This window comes from Ovis aries, chromosome 9 (assembly GCF_016772045.2).
Source record: "Ovis aries strain OAR_USU_Benz2616 breed Rambouillet chromosome 9, ARS-UI_Ramb_v3.0, whole genome shotgun sequence".
Taxonomy (NCBI): Eukaryota; Metazoa; Chordata; class Mammalia; order Artiodactyla; family Bovidae; genus Ovis; species Ovis aries.
This window is the reverse complement of record NC_056062.1, coordinates 82,815,726-82,834,204: the sequence shown is the minus strand read 5'-3', so window position 1 is coordinate 82,834,204 and position 18,479 is coordinate 82,815,726. Positions and strand designations below refer to the sequence as shown.

Here is an 18,479-nt window from a genome sequence, read left to right as displayed (position 1 = left end):
TCCAGAATGCCTGGCCCAACAACTTAATCCCTTGAAAGGATTCTAGCTGCTGTAATCCCAAACACAACAGTCAAGAACAGAAAGAACTGAAGGGCGGTGGCTCCACTTTCCTGGCCTTCCTATCACAAATGAGGGTGTTTGAACAGAGTAATTTTATACACTTCTTTGAGGGAAAATACACTTCTAATATAGAAAATATGGTGTAGTTTTTTATTCTCCTCTTTTCATATATTACTTTGAATTCATTTCTCATATCATTAAACAGTAAAATGATGCTTCATATCTGCATAATGTATTACCAATGATATTCCCACAAAGACAGGATCTACTTCACTACTATATTTAATATCATCTTACCAATTTTTAACTGTATTTATTTTGTATTGTTACAATTATCATGCAGTAAAATTGACACTTTCTCTTGGTGTACAGTTTTATGAATGTTAACACAGGTACAAATTGATTTACCCACTACCACAGTCAGGATGAGTTCCATCACTCCAAAGGACTCCCTCATGGGAATTCCCTGCCAGCTCAGTGGTAAAGAATCTGCCTGCCAGTGCAAGAGACAGGTTTGATCCCTCATCTGCGAAGATTCCCCATGCCTCAGAGCACCTAAGCCTGTGCACAACTATTGAGACTGTGCTCTAGAGCCTAGGAGCTGCGACTACTGAGTCCTCGTACCCTAGAGCCTATCCTCCGCAGCCAGAGAAGACCTGCAAGAGAAGCTGGCTCACGGCAGCGAGAGGAGCCCCGCTCTCCACTAGGGGAAAGCCTGCACAGCAATGAAGCCCCAGCAGAGCCAAAAATAAAATAAAGTCATTTAAAAAAAAAATACTTTCTCATGCTATTCTTTTTGGTCACACCCTTACCCTATTCAGTTACTGATGTTTTTCTACCAATATAGTTTTGTCTTTTCAAGAATGTTTCAAATAAATCGAAATCATACAGTACACCACCTTACAAGCTGGTTTCACCCACTCAGTATTATGTCTTTGAGATTTACCCCAAGTTGATGCCTATATATCAACTTTGTTCTTTATTATTTTGTTCCTTATTATTTATTGAGGTGTTTCCATTAATAGCTCTTCACTATCACAAATAAAGCTACTATGAACATTTATGTACAGATTTTTGTGTGAACAATCATCTTTACCAATTTGATAGAAATGGCATTTAACATGGTAATTTGGATTTTATTATTAGTGGTGAGACCTTTTTTATATATAGTTACATTTCCTCTTTGCTTGATTTCTCTAATTTCATATTATAAAGTATGTACCTAAATTAAGTTTCTCAACTTTTCAAATTGAATTTTCAATCTAATCTGAAAATCCTCAACATTCATTCATCCAACAACTTACACATTGCCCAAAATGCAGTCTAAACTCAAACTCTTATTGCAAAATTTCAGTGAAATCTAAGTAGAAAACGGGCAATAAAGAGAACTTGAATTAGTAAGAAATTATGTCAAAGTTAAAGTAAAGGACGTTTTTGGTGATGCAGTGGATAAGAATCCACCTGCCAAAGGGACAAGGGTTTGATTCCTGGTCCAGGAAGATTCCACATGCCGTGAAGCAACCAAGCCCCTGTGCCACAACTACTGAGTTCAAGCTCTACCCAGCATGCTGCAACTACTGAGGTTCACATGCCCACAGCCTGGACTTGCAACAAAAGAAGCCACCGCAATGAGAAGCCGGCACAGGGCAACAGAGTAGCCTCTGCTTGCCACAACTAGAGAAAGCCTGTGCACAGCAATGCAGACCCAGTACAACCAAAATTACATAAATAAAAAAACTAAAAATTTAAAAATTAAAATATAATACTATTATATTTTAATATGTAAAAGGTGAATGCTTAGTAAGTGTCCAATGTGCTAGAAGAACCAAAAATCCATTTATATCCTCTTTATTATAAGGAATTCACTACACCTTTTATTATAATAAAATTTCAAATAATCTGCGAAATTTTAAATAGGCTCAGGTTATTTAAACACTCCTCTCTATCCCTCCCTCCTAAAAAAAAGAAAACCATTTGTTTTGGCAACACACAGAATTTAACAGATTAAAATGCACCAGGTCAACATAAGCCCACTCATTAGAAACTATTAAACATTATACTGTAACTCAATAAATGATTATGTTGTAGTAACAGGTCAAAAGGCTGATTCTATTTTTAATGAGAAACTATGGGATTGGAAGGAGAACCAGTGCATTATTTTAGGGGTAAGAAAGAGCTCTTAAAAAGATCACTTGACTTCCCCCTACTAAAATCCTTTCTCCACAGTAAATCACAGGAAAAGGCCATAGCATGGAAAAATAAAGTTCTGTGATGTGTTATGCTCAAGGATAAACTAGAACACACCCATAAAAAGGGAACTTATATTGCCTGAAAGTTACCTGTCCCCACTGTTTTCACTATAATCATCTGAATAACCACTTACTCCCTCGGTTTCTTCAAATTCACAACTTAACTTCACCAACTCGGCTTCCAGTCAGGCCTGCCCCAAAGTTGCTGTGTTAAAGGCCACTAAGTCCAGGTTTGATGCATGAGGCAGGGTGCTTGGGGCTGGTGCACTGGGATGACCCAGAGGGATGGGATGGGGAGGGAGGTGGGAGGGGGGTTCAGGATGGGGAACACATGTACACATGTCAATGCATGGCAAAACCACTACAATATTATAAAGCAATTAGCCTCCAATTAAAATAAATTTATATTAAAAAAAAAAAAGAAATAAGAAACCACACACACACCAAAAAAGGGAGCTCTTTACTTTTTAGTCTTGACCAAAGTTGATCAAAGTATTGGATAATGCTGACCATTTCTTCCTGAAATACTGAACTCTATTTTTATAGCTTCTAACACACTTCAAATTTTCCTCTTCCTTGATTGTTATTTCTTAATCATCTCTGCCAGTTCTTACTTCCTGTCTAACCTTTGTTTATTGGAGCTCTTCAGCCCTGAGTTCTAAGCCTGCCTCCCCTCACTATGTACCAAATCTCCTTAAATTAGCTCCCATGGCTTCAATACCATTACTATACTAAGTTGTATTTTTTTCTCTAGCCCAGATCATAACTCTAATTTGTATATACCAGCACATATATACAGTTGGGTCTACATGAATGTCTCATGAATGTCACAAACTCACCAGGTCCAGTTATCTTCTCTTCAAAAATTGCTCCTCTTTCAGTTTTTTCATTTTTCAGTGAAAGAAGCCAAGAAACTGCCAATCATCCAGGACATTCATTTTCTCAATTCCTGAGTCAATCAACCACAAAATCCACCCGATTCTACCCTCTTCATGGTTCTCAAAGCTGTATACTATTCGCCTTCTGCATTGTCCTTACTCTTTCCAAATAATCATCTCGGGACTATGGAAATATTTCAGGGTCTTCTCAACAGTTCTATCAATAGTCTTCTCTTGCTACCCCTACACCCAAAGCCATTTTCCGTATTTACTGATTTTTAAATGTAGGCTTCCAAGGTAGTGCGGTAGTAAAGAATCTGCCTGCCAATGCAGGAGACACAAGTTTAATCCCTGGGTTGAGAAGATCCCCTGGAGAGGGAAATGGCAACTCCAAGATTCTTGCCTGGAAAATTTCATGGACTGAGGAGTCTCACAAGATTGAGCGACTGAGCTTACACACATGAGTTTTTAAATGTAAATCTAATCATCTACTTGTGTTCAAGGTCTTCAAGAAAATATTACTTCCAGCCAAAGTTCCTTCTACTTCTCTTCCTTCAACATGCTTACCTAAATTAATTTCTAAGTCACCCTTCCATACAGTTTAAATTTCCCTGACTGCAAAACTACATCAAGTTGTGTTATCTCAGCATTAACTCAGCAATTATGTGACAAATTATTTAATGCCAGCCTTTCCCACAAAACTGTAGAGTGTTGAGAGGAGTGTCTCTTTGGACCTTGGCCATCACCATATTCCTGTAACAACAGGTAGTTTCCAAAACTGCCATTTTTATTCTAGGCACATTTTTACTTCATGTTTATAAAGATATTAAAATAGAATTACCTCAACACAAATTTTCACGAGAAAGTAGCCTTAGAAATTAACTTTGAACTCAGCTGCATAGTTGTACATACTGTACATTCAGGATTATTTTCCAAGTAAATGTTATAACAAAGAGTTATCACTTCTTTATGCATTTTAATTTTTGCCAACATAAATTCTTTCATAACCATAATTTATACCAAATAGTTTTGCTAAATCAAATTTTGCTTAAATATTATGAAGACTGTATTACTCCATTAGTTTTTAGTCAAAAAGATACCAGTTTTTAGATAAGTTAGTTGTCATGTATTATTTTTGTTGTTTTAATTTTTCCAGATAAAGTTTTGAGGGTTTTAGCATTAATGAAAAAGATGGGATGCTTTGATCAGTTTTTGAATTCTAAAAAATGTTGTGGTGTGCAAGTTTAGACAATTTTAGTTTCTTTATACACTATTTCTACTAGTATCAGTCACTCTGCACTGAATGAAAAGACTGACAAGCTTTCTGTATTTTTCAAATTTGTTCTTGATTTTCACTTGGTTAAGAGAAAAATGCAATTTCTCAGGATTGCTATTAAAGAAGGGAAAAAAAGCCTGTCTTCAACAAAAATGGCTGGGAAAGATATCTTAGAGTCAAATATCCTGTTGTATTCCCAGAAGAGCTGCCTGTTATGTCCAAACCTGCCCCTGCAAAACAAACAAACAAACAAACAAAAAACTGACTAGAACAAAAGACAGTAGTTAAATCCTAAGAATTCAGAATTCCTTATACTAACTGAAATAACATAAGAGTCCCAGATTTAGATATATCCTTTCTTTTGCAGGAAAGAAAGGAGAAGGAATAAAAGCATGAACTCTGGAGCCAGACTGGTTGCGCTTCAAGCTTGAGTCTGCTCTGACTAGCATTATGACAAGTTACTTACCCTGGACAAGTTCCTCACCCCTGTGCCAGCTTATAAATTGTCAAACGAATGCAATACTAATACCTACATCACAGAGTTGTTACATTAGACTAGCTAATACATGTAAAATGCTTAGAACAGTCTTTGCCATGCAGTAAGCGCTCTCCAAATGTTGACGACCATCATCATCGTCTTGTACTTGTCCCTTTCCCATTTAGTCCCATTTTAAATGGAGGCACAGGGCAGGAGAAAGGACTGGCTACCTGCTCCAGTATTCTTGCCTGGAAAATCCCATGGACAGAGGAGCCTGGTGGGCTATAGTCCATGGGGCTGCAAAGAGTCGGACGCAGCTGAGAAGGACTAACACATAGGGCAGGCCAAGGAGAATGACTGCAAAAAAGCAGAATGAAGGTATTCGGAATTAAACCTATTAGGAGCATAGCTTCCTTTATCTAGACTACTTGTAACATATAAAATAATGACTAATTTGCTACATTCCAGACTAACCACCACTAACAATTCCACTCTAACCTATAATTTTTCCCAGGCTTCCCAGGTGGCTCAGTGGGTAAAGAATTCGCCTGCAATGCAGGAGATGAAGGAGACATGGGTTTGATCCCCAGGTCGGGAAGATCTCCTGGAGGAAGGCATGGCAACACAGTCCAATATCCTTCCCTGGAGAATCTCGGGGACAGAGGAGTCGAACGGCCATAGCCCATAGGACTGGGAAGAGTCAGACACGACTGAAGCAACTGAGCACGTATGCTATTCATTTTTATTTCTAAACTTGGTTCTGACCTACTTCTCCCTTGACCCTGTAACGTGCTTTCCAAATCAATGCCAAAAATAGTCTTCATGAACCAGAGGCTCAAATGTGTACAGCAAGATTCACAAGGTAATTCACAGGGTAAGAATGCTTAAAACCATGCTTGGACAAAAGAGGAAGGCAGAGACATGGTCATTTAAATATTAATAGTGGATATTATCATCTTAATGGATGAGTCCTAAGCATAGTAACTCTAAGATTGCGTGGCTTAATTATACATTTCATAAACCCAAATCTTTAATATTCTTTTAACAATTCTAAACATATACATTGTTTTTAATGGAGTAAATGGAATTTAAAATGTCTCATATCATCAAATTCAACAAAAAATGTACTCTCACAAACCATATTTTTTGAGTTTCAAAATTATCAAAAGCTATCAGAACTTTTAATATGCATTAACATATAACTGCAATATAAATGTGAGATTTGAAAGATATGGTTTTTATTACACTAAAAAATATGCAAACATGAATATACAAATTGTTCAAAGTGGTAAACATCCATAGTTTTCTTTACCTAACAAAACAGACTGAATGTCAACTAACTGCAAGTATCATTATGTATAAAATAAACCTAGAAGATATTTCTTTGCATTAAAGATCATTTTCAGAACAATACTTTGAGGATGGCAGGAACTATACATTTCATCGTATTTCTCAATTCTTCATGCCAAAGCATATATGCAATTAGTGCTAAAACAGAAAAAAAAAAAATCAACAAACTACAATATTCCCAGATATCTAAACTATCTGCCCAGCATTTTTAATTCAATTAAATATAAAAATTTTATTCATCAATTTCAATTCTGACATTCCAATCAATAAACATACAAAGTTTATTTTAAAAAATAATCCATACACTGTTGATTGAAGTGTAAAATGGTACAATCACTTTGAGAAAAGGTCTGGCAGTTTCTTAAAAAGTTAAACATATATCTTCCCTAAACCAGCATTAAGTTCATGATACACATACGAGAATATACAGAACAACCAAAATCTGGAAAAAGTCCAGAAGTCCATCAAAAGATAATGGATGGGGACTCTCCTGGTGATCCAGTGGCTAAGACTCCATGCTCCCAATGCAGGGGGCCTGCGTTCGATCCCTGGTCAGGGAACTAAGATCCCATATGCCTTAACTAAGACCTGGTACAGCCAAACAAATTCATTAGATAAAGAAAAATAATTTTTTTAAAAAAGATAAAGGATAAACAAACTGTGGTGTATTTATAAAATGGAATACTACTCAGCAACATAAAAAGCAATGAACTACTGATAAGAGGATGGATGAATATTAAAAACATTAAGATGGATGAAAGAGAACAGAAACAAAGAGTTCATACTGTCTGACCTCAATAATATTAAGTTCTAGAACAAGAAAAATTTATCTATGTTTTTTTAAAAATTAGAATAACTAGCCTGAGGGGCCAGGGGATCGGTTAGGAAGGGGCAGGAGAGCACATTCTAAGGTGATAACTTTTTACACTTGATCATGGCCAAGTGATAGAGTGATAACCTTAAATCTTGAAGTGGTTTTAAGCTACACAGGTGTAGTAATTTGTCAAAACTCATCAAATGGTGTATTTAAGATTTCACTGTCTGCAAATCTTACTTAAAAAATCATACACACACAAATAAATATTGAACTCCAGTTCATAATACTCATGCTGAAGTGTTTATGGGTAAAGTATTTTAATTCTGCAACTTATTTTAAAATAAGTTTTCCTTAAAAGAAAAAAAAAAGAATTTATGGATGGATATAGATGGATAACTATGTGATAAGTATAAGTCTAACAATATATCCATGTTAGTTAAGTGTGGGCTAACTTGGGTGATATTTTTATTTATTTATTTATTTATTTATTTATTTATTTATTTATTAACTTTGCTTTCCACTATTTACAAAGGAACTGAAAACTAAAGATAAATAATATAAATTGACATCATAGCTGCTATTTTTAGTGAAAACAACTTATAGAAGATATATAAAAAATATGGGGCCAATTTCTCAAAATCATATACAAAGATCTGGCATGACTATTAATGTTTAATAAGTTATATATTTTAAGAATTTGCTCTTTTCTCTTTGTTAAGTATTACAACCATATTTCATCTAATTACTTTTACCATTTACAATCAAAGTCACTATCAAATGTTCAATTGGTTTTTAAAGTCTGTGAATCTTAACAATTGAAAAAAATAAATATATTATGAAATTTAGACATGGTACATTTGGCAACTATACTGGCACAAGGGATTCCCTTGTAGCTCAGTTGGTAAAGATTGTACCAACAATTCAGGAGACCCAGGTTCAATCCCTGGGTTGGGAAGATTCCCTGGAGAAGGAAATGGCAACCCACTCCAACGTTCTTGCCTGGAGAAGCCTGTTGACTGTAGCCTGCCAGGCTCCTCTCTCCATGGGGTCACAGGAGTCGGACATGACTTAGCAACTAAACCACCACCAACCACTGGCACAATCACCTAAAGAAATGTCATTATTTCAACTATGTCTCATCAAAAAATTTTACCTGTGTAGTACTGAATTCTTTGACTTATGGCACACAAAAGAGTACACAAGTCAATACAATGTATTACCATGTATTTAAAAGAACATGTATTAACAAACCATTTAACCACTATCACCTATAGTATATTTTAATTACAATTTACCACACTCAGTTAAAACTTGACATTATTCTAAAAGAAGGCACATGAACAATAATTCATATTTTAAACATTTTCATGAAAGTAATGATGCAACAAGGTAGAATGAATCTTTCAAAATTAAATTACACCAAGTTGATGTCTCATTACACAAAACAGAAATATATTTCAGTATTTTAAGAAATCTGGTATTTGTTAGAAATGAAAGAACTTCATAAACTTTTTCAGGGTGCTATTACAAATCATATCTAGTTTTATAAAGTCATAAGTTGTTAAAAAAAAAATACCCATTTAAGTTCAAAATGAGTAAGAAAAGACAAGATGACAAGAATAACGTACGCACTATCTAAATTACAAATATATTGGACGAAATAGTCTTATGACTTAGTATATTTTTCAAATTTAATGTATTTATACAGAACCAAGTCTACATTTAAAAAATAAAACCACTCTTTCTATGTTTTTCCCAGCATTACATTTCATAAGTAAAGCTCATGGCCCCAAACAGTTCTCTGTAGTATGTAAGATGTCAGGGGGCTTCAGTTCTATTCTATTTGCACTAGTAGAATTTGCCCTTACATATGCCCCTTAGTGAAACTTGTCCTCAGCAAAAACTGTGAATGTAAGTTGGTAAGTAACCAAAAATTCAAAACATTCTCAATATAGAAAGGAAAAGAAAAAAGCTTTAGCTCAGAATTTCCCTAAGATACTCTGCAAGATAATAATAAACAGCCTCCAAAACAAGTTCAGTAGTTAAACAAGTCTTTTTCACACAGAATTTCTCAGAAAAAAACTATCCTATGCTAACTATAGTTGCTGGGGTGAGGAGGGGGAGCAATAAAAATGAATCAGAATCACATTCACTTTAATTTTTGCAGATTAAAATTAAACAACAGTGACTCAGAAAAACTGCTGCAGTGAACTCCACTGCAACGAGTGGAATACTGGTGTTTAAAAATATGTAAAACTAAGGTTTTCTATTCTATTTGGCCCTAAACGCTAACACATTTGTCACATGATATCAGCAACGAAACAATAATCTTGAACACCGCTGGTGAAAAATCTTACTGAAGCAGACTACGTTTTCTCAGCAGCAAAAAAAATGTTTAAGGACAATTTTGTATAGTCTATGTTTTTACCTTCCAACTTATTTTAGAATCTAATCACCAAAAAAATGTATACTGCACTTTTTTGAACATGTTACTTTGCTAATAAAGACATTTCATAGAATGACTATTCCACAGAACAATTTGGAAAACTGATTTAGCTATACAAAGTTAGCACTCCAATTGAACATTCATTAACAATTCTGAGTAGTACCATGCTAAGATTATAATATGAATTATTACATTTTGTATGGTAACTTGCTTTCAGTAATTTCAAAAAGTTAAAGCTTACTGCTGTAAAGACTTACGAGAATTATACTGTAAAAACATTACCTCAAATAAGAATTTTAAAGTCTTTAGACTGAAAGAAAAGTCAGAGAGCAGATTAAAGAAGATGAAATTGTCAAAAGGATACATTATACATTCAAGACATTTTTATAATATTTAACTCTAATAGCAGATATAAAACACCAATGAAATTAAGCAGTCAACAGGCTCAAACGGTACCGTAAGGGTCTATTTTATTTACTTTCTTTCTATTCCTGTAGCCATAACCTAAATTTTGGATTTCATCTCCCCACTACAATGCCCACTCTGAAATGGTGCTATTATGACATTAAGACAGAGCTTAAGGCATATGCCCCTAGTCAAAAGCCTTACAAGGGTTCCCATTATACATTCACATCTGATTCCTTAAAACAGCTTTTAATGTAATCCATAATCTAGCACCAGTTTCCAACTTCCAAAATGATATCCCTCAGTTTACCTTCACCCACTCTTCAACAAAAATTTTTGAAATTCTAATGATTTATGCACCACGTTAGGTTTCAAAATACTGTTTCAGTGGTTCTTTGAATGGCTTTATAGCTTGCATCAGAAATCTCTAGAGAGCTTATTAAAACAAACTGCTGGACTCTCCCCTTTGAGTTGCTGATCCAAAAGGAATGGATTTACATTTCTCTCAAGTTCTTTAAGTGATACTGATGCTGCTGGTCAAGATGCACTCTTGGTGAACCACTGATCTATCTATACCAAAGGCGATGAGCCAGAAGCCCAATGGCTGAATGAGGCCCACTGTTTTATGTATTTATTATTTTAAACATTTTAAATTATTTGTAAATGTTTAAAAAATAAAAATTTCTCATAAAAATGCAGATTTCTTGCTTATTTCTGCATGTAAAAATTCTGCTAGAGCTAAAGAGTAGCTAACCCCAATTAGTCAAGGTATATGTCCTCATCCAGACTATCACCGCCCTAGCTGGCTGTGTTCACTTAAAATCACTTAAAAATCACCTGGCTTAGCACTGTATTTGGGCTTATACACTCTGACCCACTTTTTCTCTTCTTCTATGCCTTTCTTCATGCTGCTCACTCTGACATAAACAGCCTTTTCCCCCAAAAGTGTTGAAATCCAACCTACCCCATTCTAAAGCTTGGCTTAAAATAGCCTTCCTCAACAAACCCCTAGCCAAAATAGAAATCCTTAAGTAGTACACATATTAAAGATTTAACAAAATGTGTATGTACGCTTTAAGAATCAAGGTTTTATTTATTTCCACAAATACTAAAATAATAATATTTACAGAAACATAAGACTACAGATATCATAAGTTATACACATATAATGTTTTGCTATTTTTATTATAAGTAAAATTTTAATTTTGTTCATTAAAGTTTACTGTGATTTTACCATGAAAGAAATCTTTTTCAGACTAAGACATTCAAAATGAATCAACATATTAAATCTCAGAGTCAACATATTGGATTGGCCAAAAATTTAGTTCGGTTTTAAGTAAAAATAAAAGACACATTTACTGAACAACGTATTCACTAACCAAACAAACTTTTTTGGCCACCTCAATATATAACAGCTCCAACAGTATATCTAATTTTGCAGGACCAAAAAAAAAAAAAAGGAGGATGGGAGTAACTGACACAATCCCCCTGATTTCACAATCCACCAATTTTTAAAGACAATTTTAATGAAATAAATGTTTCTAATTTTTTTTTACCATGGAGGATACTTTAGCGGATTTTTTTCTTCTATGGAACCACAGGGGGGAAAAATTAGAGAGAAAAAAAAACTGAGTGCTGGTCCTTGCTATGCTATAAAGAGCTTTGGTAAACCAAGTAAATCACTGAGTTTTCCCTTGCCCTCAGTTTTATTACCCTTAAATTGAGGTGGGAAAAGTGTTCTCCAAATACCTTCCATTTTAGTCCCTAAAATTCTAGTCCCTAATATTTTAGTCCCTAAAATTCTAGAATTTATTCCTTCAAAGAATGAAAGCATAAAAATCAGTGTCATATAGACAAGCTTCTATTAAGCTAGTATTGCTTCTAAATTAACCTAACATTAATAAACAGCTTGAGCTACATACAGCTTTCAAAGTGTCAATTAAAAATGTTGAAGATTCAGAACTTTGAAAGAATATTTATGTATATACATATGCATTTATATATGTTAATAATCAAAATAAAACATCTTTTGTAAGGCCCAGGAAGACAAAAAATTTATAAGCATGCCATCAGTTTTACTATATCTCAAAGGAAAATTAAATAATCAGAAAATCATGTCAAAAAAGCCTTTTTCATAACAGATTAACAATATGTTTTAAGAATATGTACTCTGCTTCAGGATATTCCCAAATGAAACTAATCAGGCCAAAACTAAAATAATCAAATTGCAAGATTGAAAAAAAATCTTAGAGACTATTATATTCAGGTAGATCATGCCGTAGTCGAATTGCTTTCAGCTTCTCAACTTCAATTTTTGCTCTTAGCAGCTCTTCCTCTAGCTGCTGCCTTCTTTTCAATCCATCCCTCTTCTCCTGAACATATAATCCAAAACTTTTTTGATTTTCTAAAATTATCTGATGCTCCTCTTTCAGCATTTGTAGAATCTGAGGATCATACCCTAATTGTGACCTAAAATTTTCTCCACTCTCATGCCGATAAAAATCATCTCTCCTTGGGATAGAAGATGGAGACGATGTCATTCTCATATCAACAGAGGAAAGTGATGGTGACAAAGATCTTTCCATTACAGGCACTAATTCCTGTTCTTCTCTTTGCTCTAAAGTATCACTCTGTTGAGAATTTAAAACCAGTGGAGGAGGGGGCTTAATGTCTTCTTCTTGCTTCACCTCCACTGTAATAGCAACTGGATGGCGGTCCAACATTACCTGTAGTGAACTGGTACCAGCCTGTGCTTCCTCATCCAAGTTTGCACTACAGCACACAAAAAACCATTATAAAATGTAAATCAAATGAAGACAAGAACATTTTAAAACATAATTTCATATTTAATATACATTAAATTACCAAGCTAAAAAGCAAATTATGAAACAAAAAATATTTTTTAATCCTTAGAATAATAAAGTGACTAAGGCTGGGATTTTAATTATTTTGTGTATATATATATATTCATTATATATATATATATATGGCTCTCCCCTATCCTTAACTTTAAAATTGGGCTCTTGAAAGAACAGTAAATTACAAATACTAAACAAGGCTACGGAGGTAAATAAAAAAGAAGTGGCATTTTTAACACTCTCAAAGAGCGATCAATTGTCCCTGTAAGCCTAAGGTTCTTAAATGCTGTAAAGAGTCATTTAATTCATTCTGGGCCTCACTATCCCCACATGGTAGTCCTAGACCTCCTATTTCTGCTCTCCTGAACTGATTAATCTAAAAATCACTGAGGTCCATGACTTTGGAAGGAAGACAGTGGAAGGCCAGTGGACAGCACAAGGCAGTCTCTGAGAGGTAGTGATCTCTGTATTTGTCACACATACAAAAAATCAAGACTGTGTATGATCTGGGGTATGCTGCACTAGCAGGGGGTTCTCCTAACTTTCCAATTTCAAATACAGTGGTGTTTCCCCCTTATCTATCCAGAACCACATGACTCAGGTGTTCTTTAAGCCTTTTAACCAGTGGCCAGGTGAAGCGTACAAGAGCAAGGGTTTACGTCCACCAGTGAATCATCAGTAACCAGCATCATACTGTACTTGGAATCTAGTAGGTACTCGTCATATGTTGAAAGACTGAATAAATGAAATGGTGTTTTTAATGCAATTTTTAATGGCCTCTATATATTGATATTTTATTAAATTTACATGAAATTTCCATAAAATATGCACTCCTATTAGAGGCAACTACAGTTTTAGCATAATTTACATTTTGATATACCAATATTTGTTATGACAAAACACGATGTTCCTTAAAATTCTGTTGGTTTTTAAATAATTTCACGTATAACATTAAGTTGTGAATTAAGAATACAATGTTTCTTAGGTTTTTTTAAAAATATGGCTCTGCCTAACTTAAAAATAAAAGTTATAGAGGTGAAAGAGACTATTGGAACATTAATGGAAATGCTACACTTAATATTATTGAAAGAACATTTTATAAATCATAAATAAGTAATGTAAGGTAAGAATATATTCCACGTGGGTGATTAAAATGCTGGAACAAGTTTCAAGTAGAACATAAGGAAAAGAATTTAAGCTCTCCATATGTCACCAATAGCATTAAATTGCTAGAAATATCAGATATTTGTCTAAGAGGTACAAATGAAATAAGATATTTAATATATTATGAAAAATCTATTTGTATAATAGATTATATAAACTATAATCTTCCCTTTGTGATTTTATGATTTTTGAAAGCAAAAAAAGGAATACAAATGTAATTCAAATCAGTAAGATTTACTTTTACTAACATCTCTAAATCCTAGAGTGGGAAAAAGTTAAAACAGCTACAAATGAAATTTTAAAAACCTACATAATTACTTTTCCAAATTAGTATGTATAACAGACTATAAGACTCACAATTAAACATAGATAATATACTCCCATGTAAATTTAAAATATGCCTTATATCTGTTACATTCCATGCTATTTTAGTTTAAAACATCACAAACAAGGCATAACAAAGTCTAAAAATGACTTAGAGGAAGTCACTAAAAATGATCAAACAGAAAAGGACTTTTAAAATTTATGAATATGAATTCTGAGGATCAAATTGGTTATACAAACACAAAATATAATCTGATATTAAAGAGAGGCAAAAATAAAGACATAAATCACTGTGAATTGCAGAAACAGCCTTATGAAATAGTTGCATATCTTTAAATACCTTAAATAAAATATGTAGTAGCATTTTCCTTATTAAGTATAGAGGGTTTGATAAGATTAACAGGCATATTTATATAGAAGTATAATTAAGATACTGTAATTATAAACTTCTGAGATAATTAAGAGTCAAGATGATGTCAAATAAGTATATTAAGTATATAAATAAATTAAATGAAAATCCTAGTGTCGAGAAAGTGGCTGTGCAGATATGCTGACATGAGTGTTTAAGTGGCATATTTCTGATACTCTTACCTTTAAAAACTGAAAAAACTGTTCCAACAGTAGGCACAGAAATGTGTAAATCCAGTAGGTATAGAAATGTGTAAATCAATTAACTCATGTTATCAGAGAAATGTTGGTGTCCCAAAAGACTGATCGTGTAGGTATATATATTGTATGTATGTATGTGTACCTAAACCATATATACGTAAACGGATACTTGTATCTTATATATATATATTATTTCTCTTCTACATTGCTGTATTTTTAAAATACACAACTTAATAAAACTACATTTAGTTTTAGTTTTCAAATTATAAAAGCCTATAGCCAAAAGGTAGTTTAATACCTATAATGCAAAGCCAATGTTCTTTATGGCTCAAAGAGGTAAAAAAATTGAATGAGTATAAAGCAGTCTCACTGTGAAGGGTTTTTTTTTTTTTTGACATTCACCATACTGGGATTTAATCATTTGTCATCACAGTGAACAGTTTATGCAGTGACCCCATGAATTAATGTAGTGTGTATCCATGTCTTAGATTCCCACTGGTGTTATCTTTCACTATGCTATTAACTAGAAATAAGAAGTATATTGTAAGAAGTTGGGCTCAAAAATACTATCCTAGTAAATTACCAAAATAACAAATATGTTTGACTAAGAAGGTTTTTCCCATTTCTTCCCTAACTTCAAAGGAATTTCACAGGTAATTAATCATTTTGCTTATATAAAGACTCTTTCACCAACAGAAAAGTACTTTGTAAAGTTAAGTTTGAAACATTTCTCAACTAGCAAGGAGTTTACGGTTTGCTTAAATTATTCCAAATGATTCAAAAAAAGCATGAAGCTGCCATTTTTATCTTTTGCTGGGAGTTAAAATCTGAATTAGCAGTAAGATAATTGTTTTTTAAGATTTCCGGGCAAGTGGTTACATAGAGCACAAAATTCAACCGAAAACCTGTTTCTAATCCAGTTGCTCTTATTGACATATTAAAATTCATATTTTGATACCCTTGCAAAACACTATGGGAGAGCTTAAAGTGAAACTAGACCATTAACACATAAAAGCAACAAAAACTTTTATTACATAATCTGAATCCTTAATTACGCATTAACACCTTTTCCTGTGTTTCCTTGTCTCTTGAGTATAAATTAGAAAAATAATTTAAACTGTCTTAACATATACATATGCAATGGTGCTACTAACAAGTTTACTTAATTGTTCATTTTAGGTTTTTAGCAACAAAAACTTACACAGTGAAACTAACAGTAACTGTAGACAGTGAAAATTCATAATAAAGCGAGGGTCCCATTTCTCCTGAAACTGCTAACTTTATACAAAACTGAAAATCCAATGAAATGTAATCTTAAGTGAAATAAGAAAAAGGTACCTCTCAGAAGCTAATTAAACAAATTAATATTAAAGCTTCAAAAGTTTATGAGGTAATGTCACAAATTACATCCCATTTATTCCTCCCTAACCTTTACTTTTTAGAAACTACAGAAGGAGGGAAGGGGGAAGGGAAGACAATCAACAGTGGCTTAAATCAAATGCAGCAGAAAAATTCCTCATAGCCTCACTTTTCTTGTTGAAGAATGCAAAACAAAGAATCTATTCACTGCTCCCGTAGTGGGGATGTTTACTATGCATATCTCTATCACAACTAAGCCAGAGCCCAATAGATAGGAGGCGCCATAATTTTCCACAACAAAATAAAATAAAGCTTACCTTTGTATGTGGTTTCTGTCTCTTACCAGGCAAAAACTGGAAATCTGGGGAATCATCTCCATAACTTTCTTGGTTGGCTCAGAAATATTGCTTTTAAAATCTGACTGGGTCTCTTTTTGCTGCAATAGCTCCTGTTTGGCATATTCTTTGAGCCTTTTGTAAAGAGTGCGTAGGCCCTGCGCTGTTCGAGGAGGGCGGTCTACTCCAATCGCATTATAGTTAACTGCTATGATATCCCAACATCTATTCTTTTCCACTATCACTGAATGTTTGTTAGTGTGTTCTTCCAGAATTTTAACATATGGCTTCACCAGCTTTAACAAATCAAGCTTTTCAGATAAGGTAAAATTGGAAGATCTAGCTTTTCCTACCATTGTTCTTTTCAAATTAAGTAGGCAGTTTCTGAAACCACCATGCAGCTTTCAGCTCTGCTCAGCTCTTTTCACAAACAGAGAAAGATCAGGCTTAACTAGGCTAGCCTCATTTAGGCCCACGCCTACAGGGGAGGGTTTATTAAAATTCCTCCAGCTTAAGCTGACGCAGGTTCAGGAAATCTGCTTAAGCCAAGCCTGACCTACATAAAGCTTCTCACTGAAGAAGACAGGAAGGCACAAGCAAAACACACTTGCTTATAAAGAGAACAGCTCGAGATAGGATTTAATACACAAAGGTCTAGAGATAAGCATAGAACACAGCTAAAAACTGGCTAATTTAGTGAGAATATCAAATTTCGACACGTTTGCCTAGCTGATAGACTGAAACTGCATTGCAGTATCACTTTAATAAAAACAAAAGAGGAACTGTTTTGTGCTGTTTGTTTACAAATCCAGTAGGCAGAATAATAAAAAAACTAAAGATATGAGTGGTGAGTGCAGTGATTCCTAACAGAGCCCTTATCACGGTTTCTGAGCTGCTGCTCTCTCTTACAAAATCTGCCTAATGCTGGTCTTGCTGTCAATCAGGAATTGCATATCCTCTAGCTAGTTAGGTTACACCCAGCTCAGACTCCACAGTAAAGCTAAGCTTCTCCTTCATTTTACAGTCTCCAGTAGCCACCGTGTATTTTTTTTTCCCCAGTTACTTATGAAAAAATATTTGGACACTAAATCTAAAAAAGCAGATAAAAATTATTTTTAAAGCAATGGATTATTCCAGCTGTAACGTACTTTGAATAAGCTAGCCTGCTTTACCATGTGTAGAAAACACCATTCACAGAACTGCATAATAACGCCTTGAGAATGCACACAACAAAATCACATTGGCTCTTAGTACTGAGGAGGATTTCTGTTTAGCTATATTCACACAATTTGGACTATGAAAGCAAACAGTCAGTCTTGTCATTTGCAAGGCTATCCATTTGTGTGTTTAGGATATATTTCCCAATCTCTGTCTGAAAACATGATAAATAACAAAGTAAACAAACAAGCCTATTTTCTCCTGATATACATGTTTTTCTAGACAGGAGAATGAATTAGAACATACTTCAACACAGTTACATTCAATCAAACAATTACTGAACACCTACCTAGAATAATGTTCCCAAGTGCTGAGAAAGACCCAAGGAAAACAAAGGTAAATACTGAACTGTCAGGGAAGCCCAAATCTAGAAATCTAGACACAGACCCTATCCAAAGAACTGCAGCTCTACAGAAATGCCATAAATTTTCAATTACTTTGTTTTTCATTCTTTCAATGGAAGAGAATTAAATTTATTAAGTTCTCACTCTGAGCCAGACAATGTGCTAGAAGCTTTAAATATGTTATTTGTCAGGAGAAAAAGTGAAAGATTGCTGGGGGCATTATAGGATGCTAGGTGTTTTCTGGCAAACTCTAGAGGGTAATCTGATTCTTTAGTGGTCTCCAGCCTTTTAGTGTTTTTGAGCAGTTTT

The 18,479-nt window shown here is 34.1% G+C and overlaps 2 protein-coding genes across 4 annotated transcripts in view; both read right to left on the bottom strand.

Annotated features, from left to right (window-relative positions):
• Positions 1 to 18,479, bottom strand: part of RAD54B (RAD54 homolog B) — a 111,642-nt gene that overhangs the window by 50,271 nt on the left and 42,892 nt on the right. The gene's annotated exons all lie outside the window — the stretch shown is intronic.
• FSBP (fibrinogen silencer binding protein) lies at positions 6,158 to 17,040 on the bottom strand. Its single transcript, XM_015097924.4, has 2 exons — positions 16,591 to 17,040; positions 6,158 to 12,731 (listed from the first exon to the last, which is right to left on the bottom strand). Exons 1-2 carry the CDS (start codon positions 16,962 to 16,964, stop codon positions 12,206 to 12,208), a joined length of 900 nt encoding a protein of 299 aa, XP_014953410.1. The 5' UTR covers positions 16,965 to 17,040; the 3' UTR covers positions 6,158 to 12,205.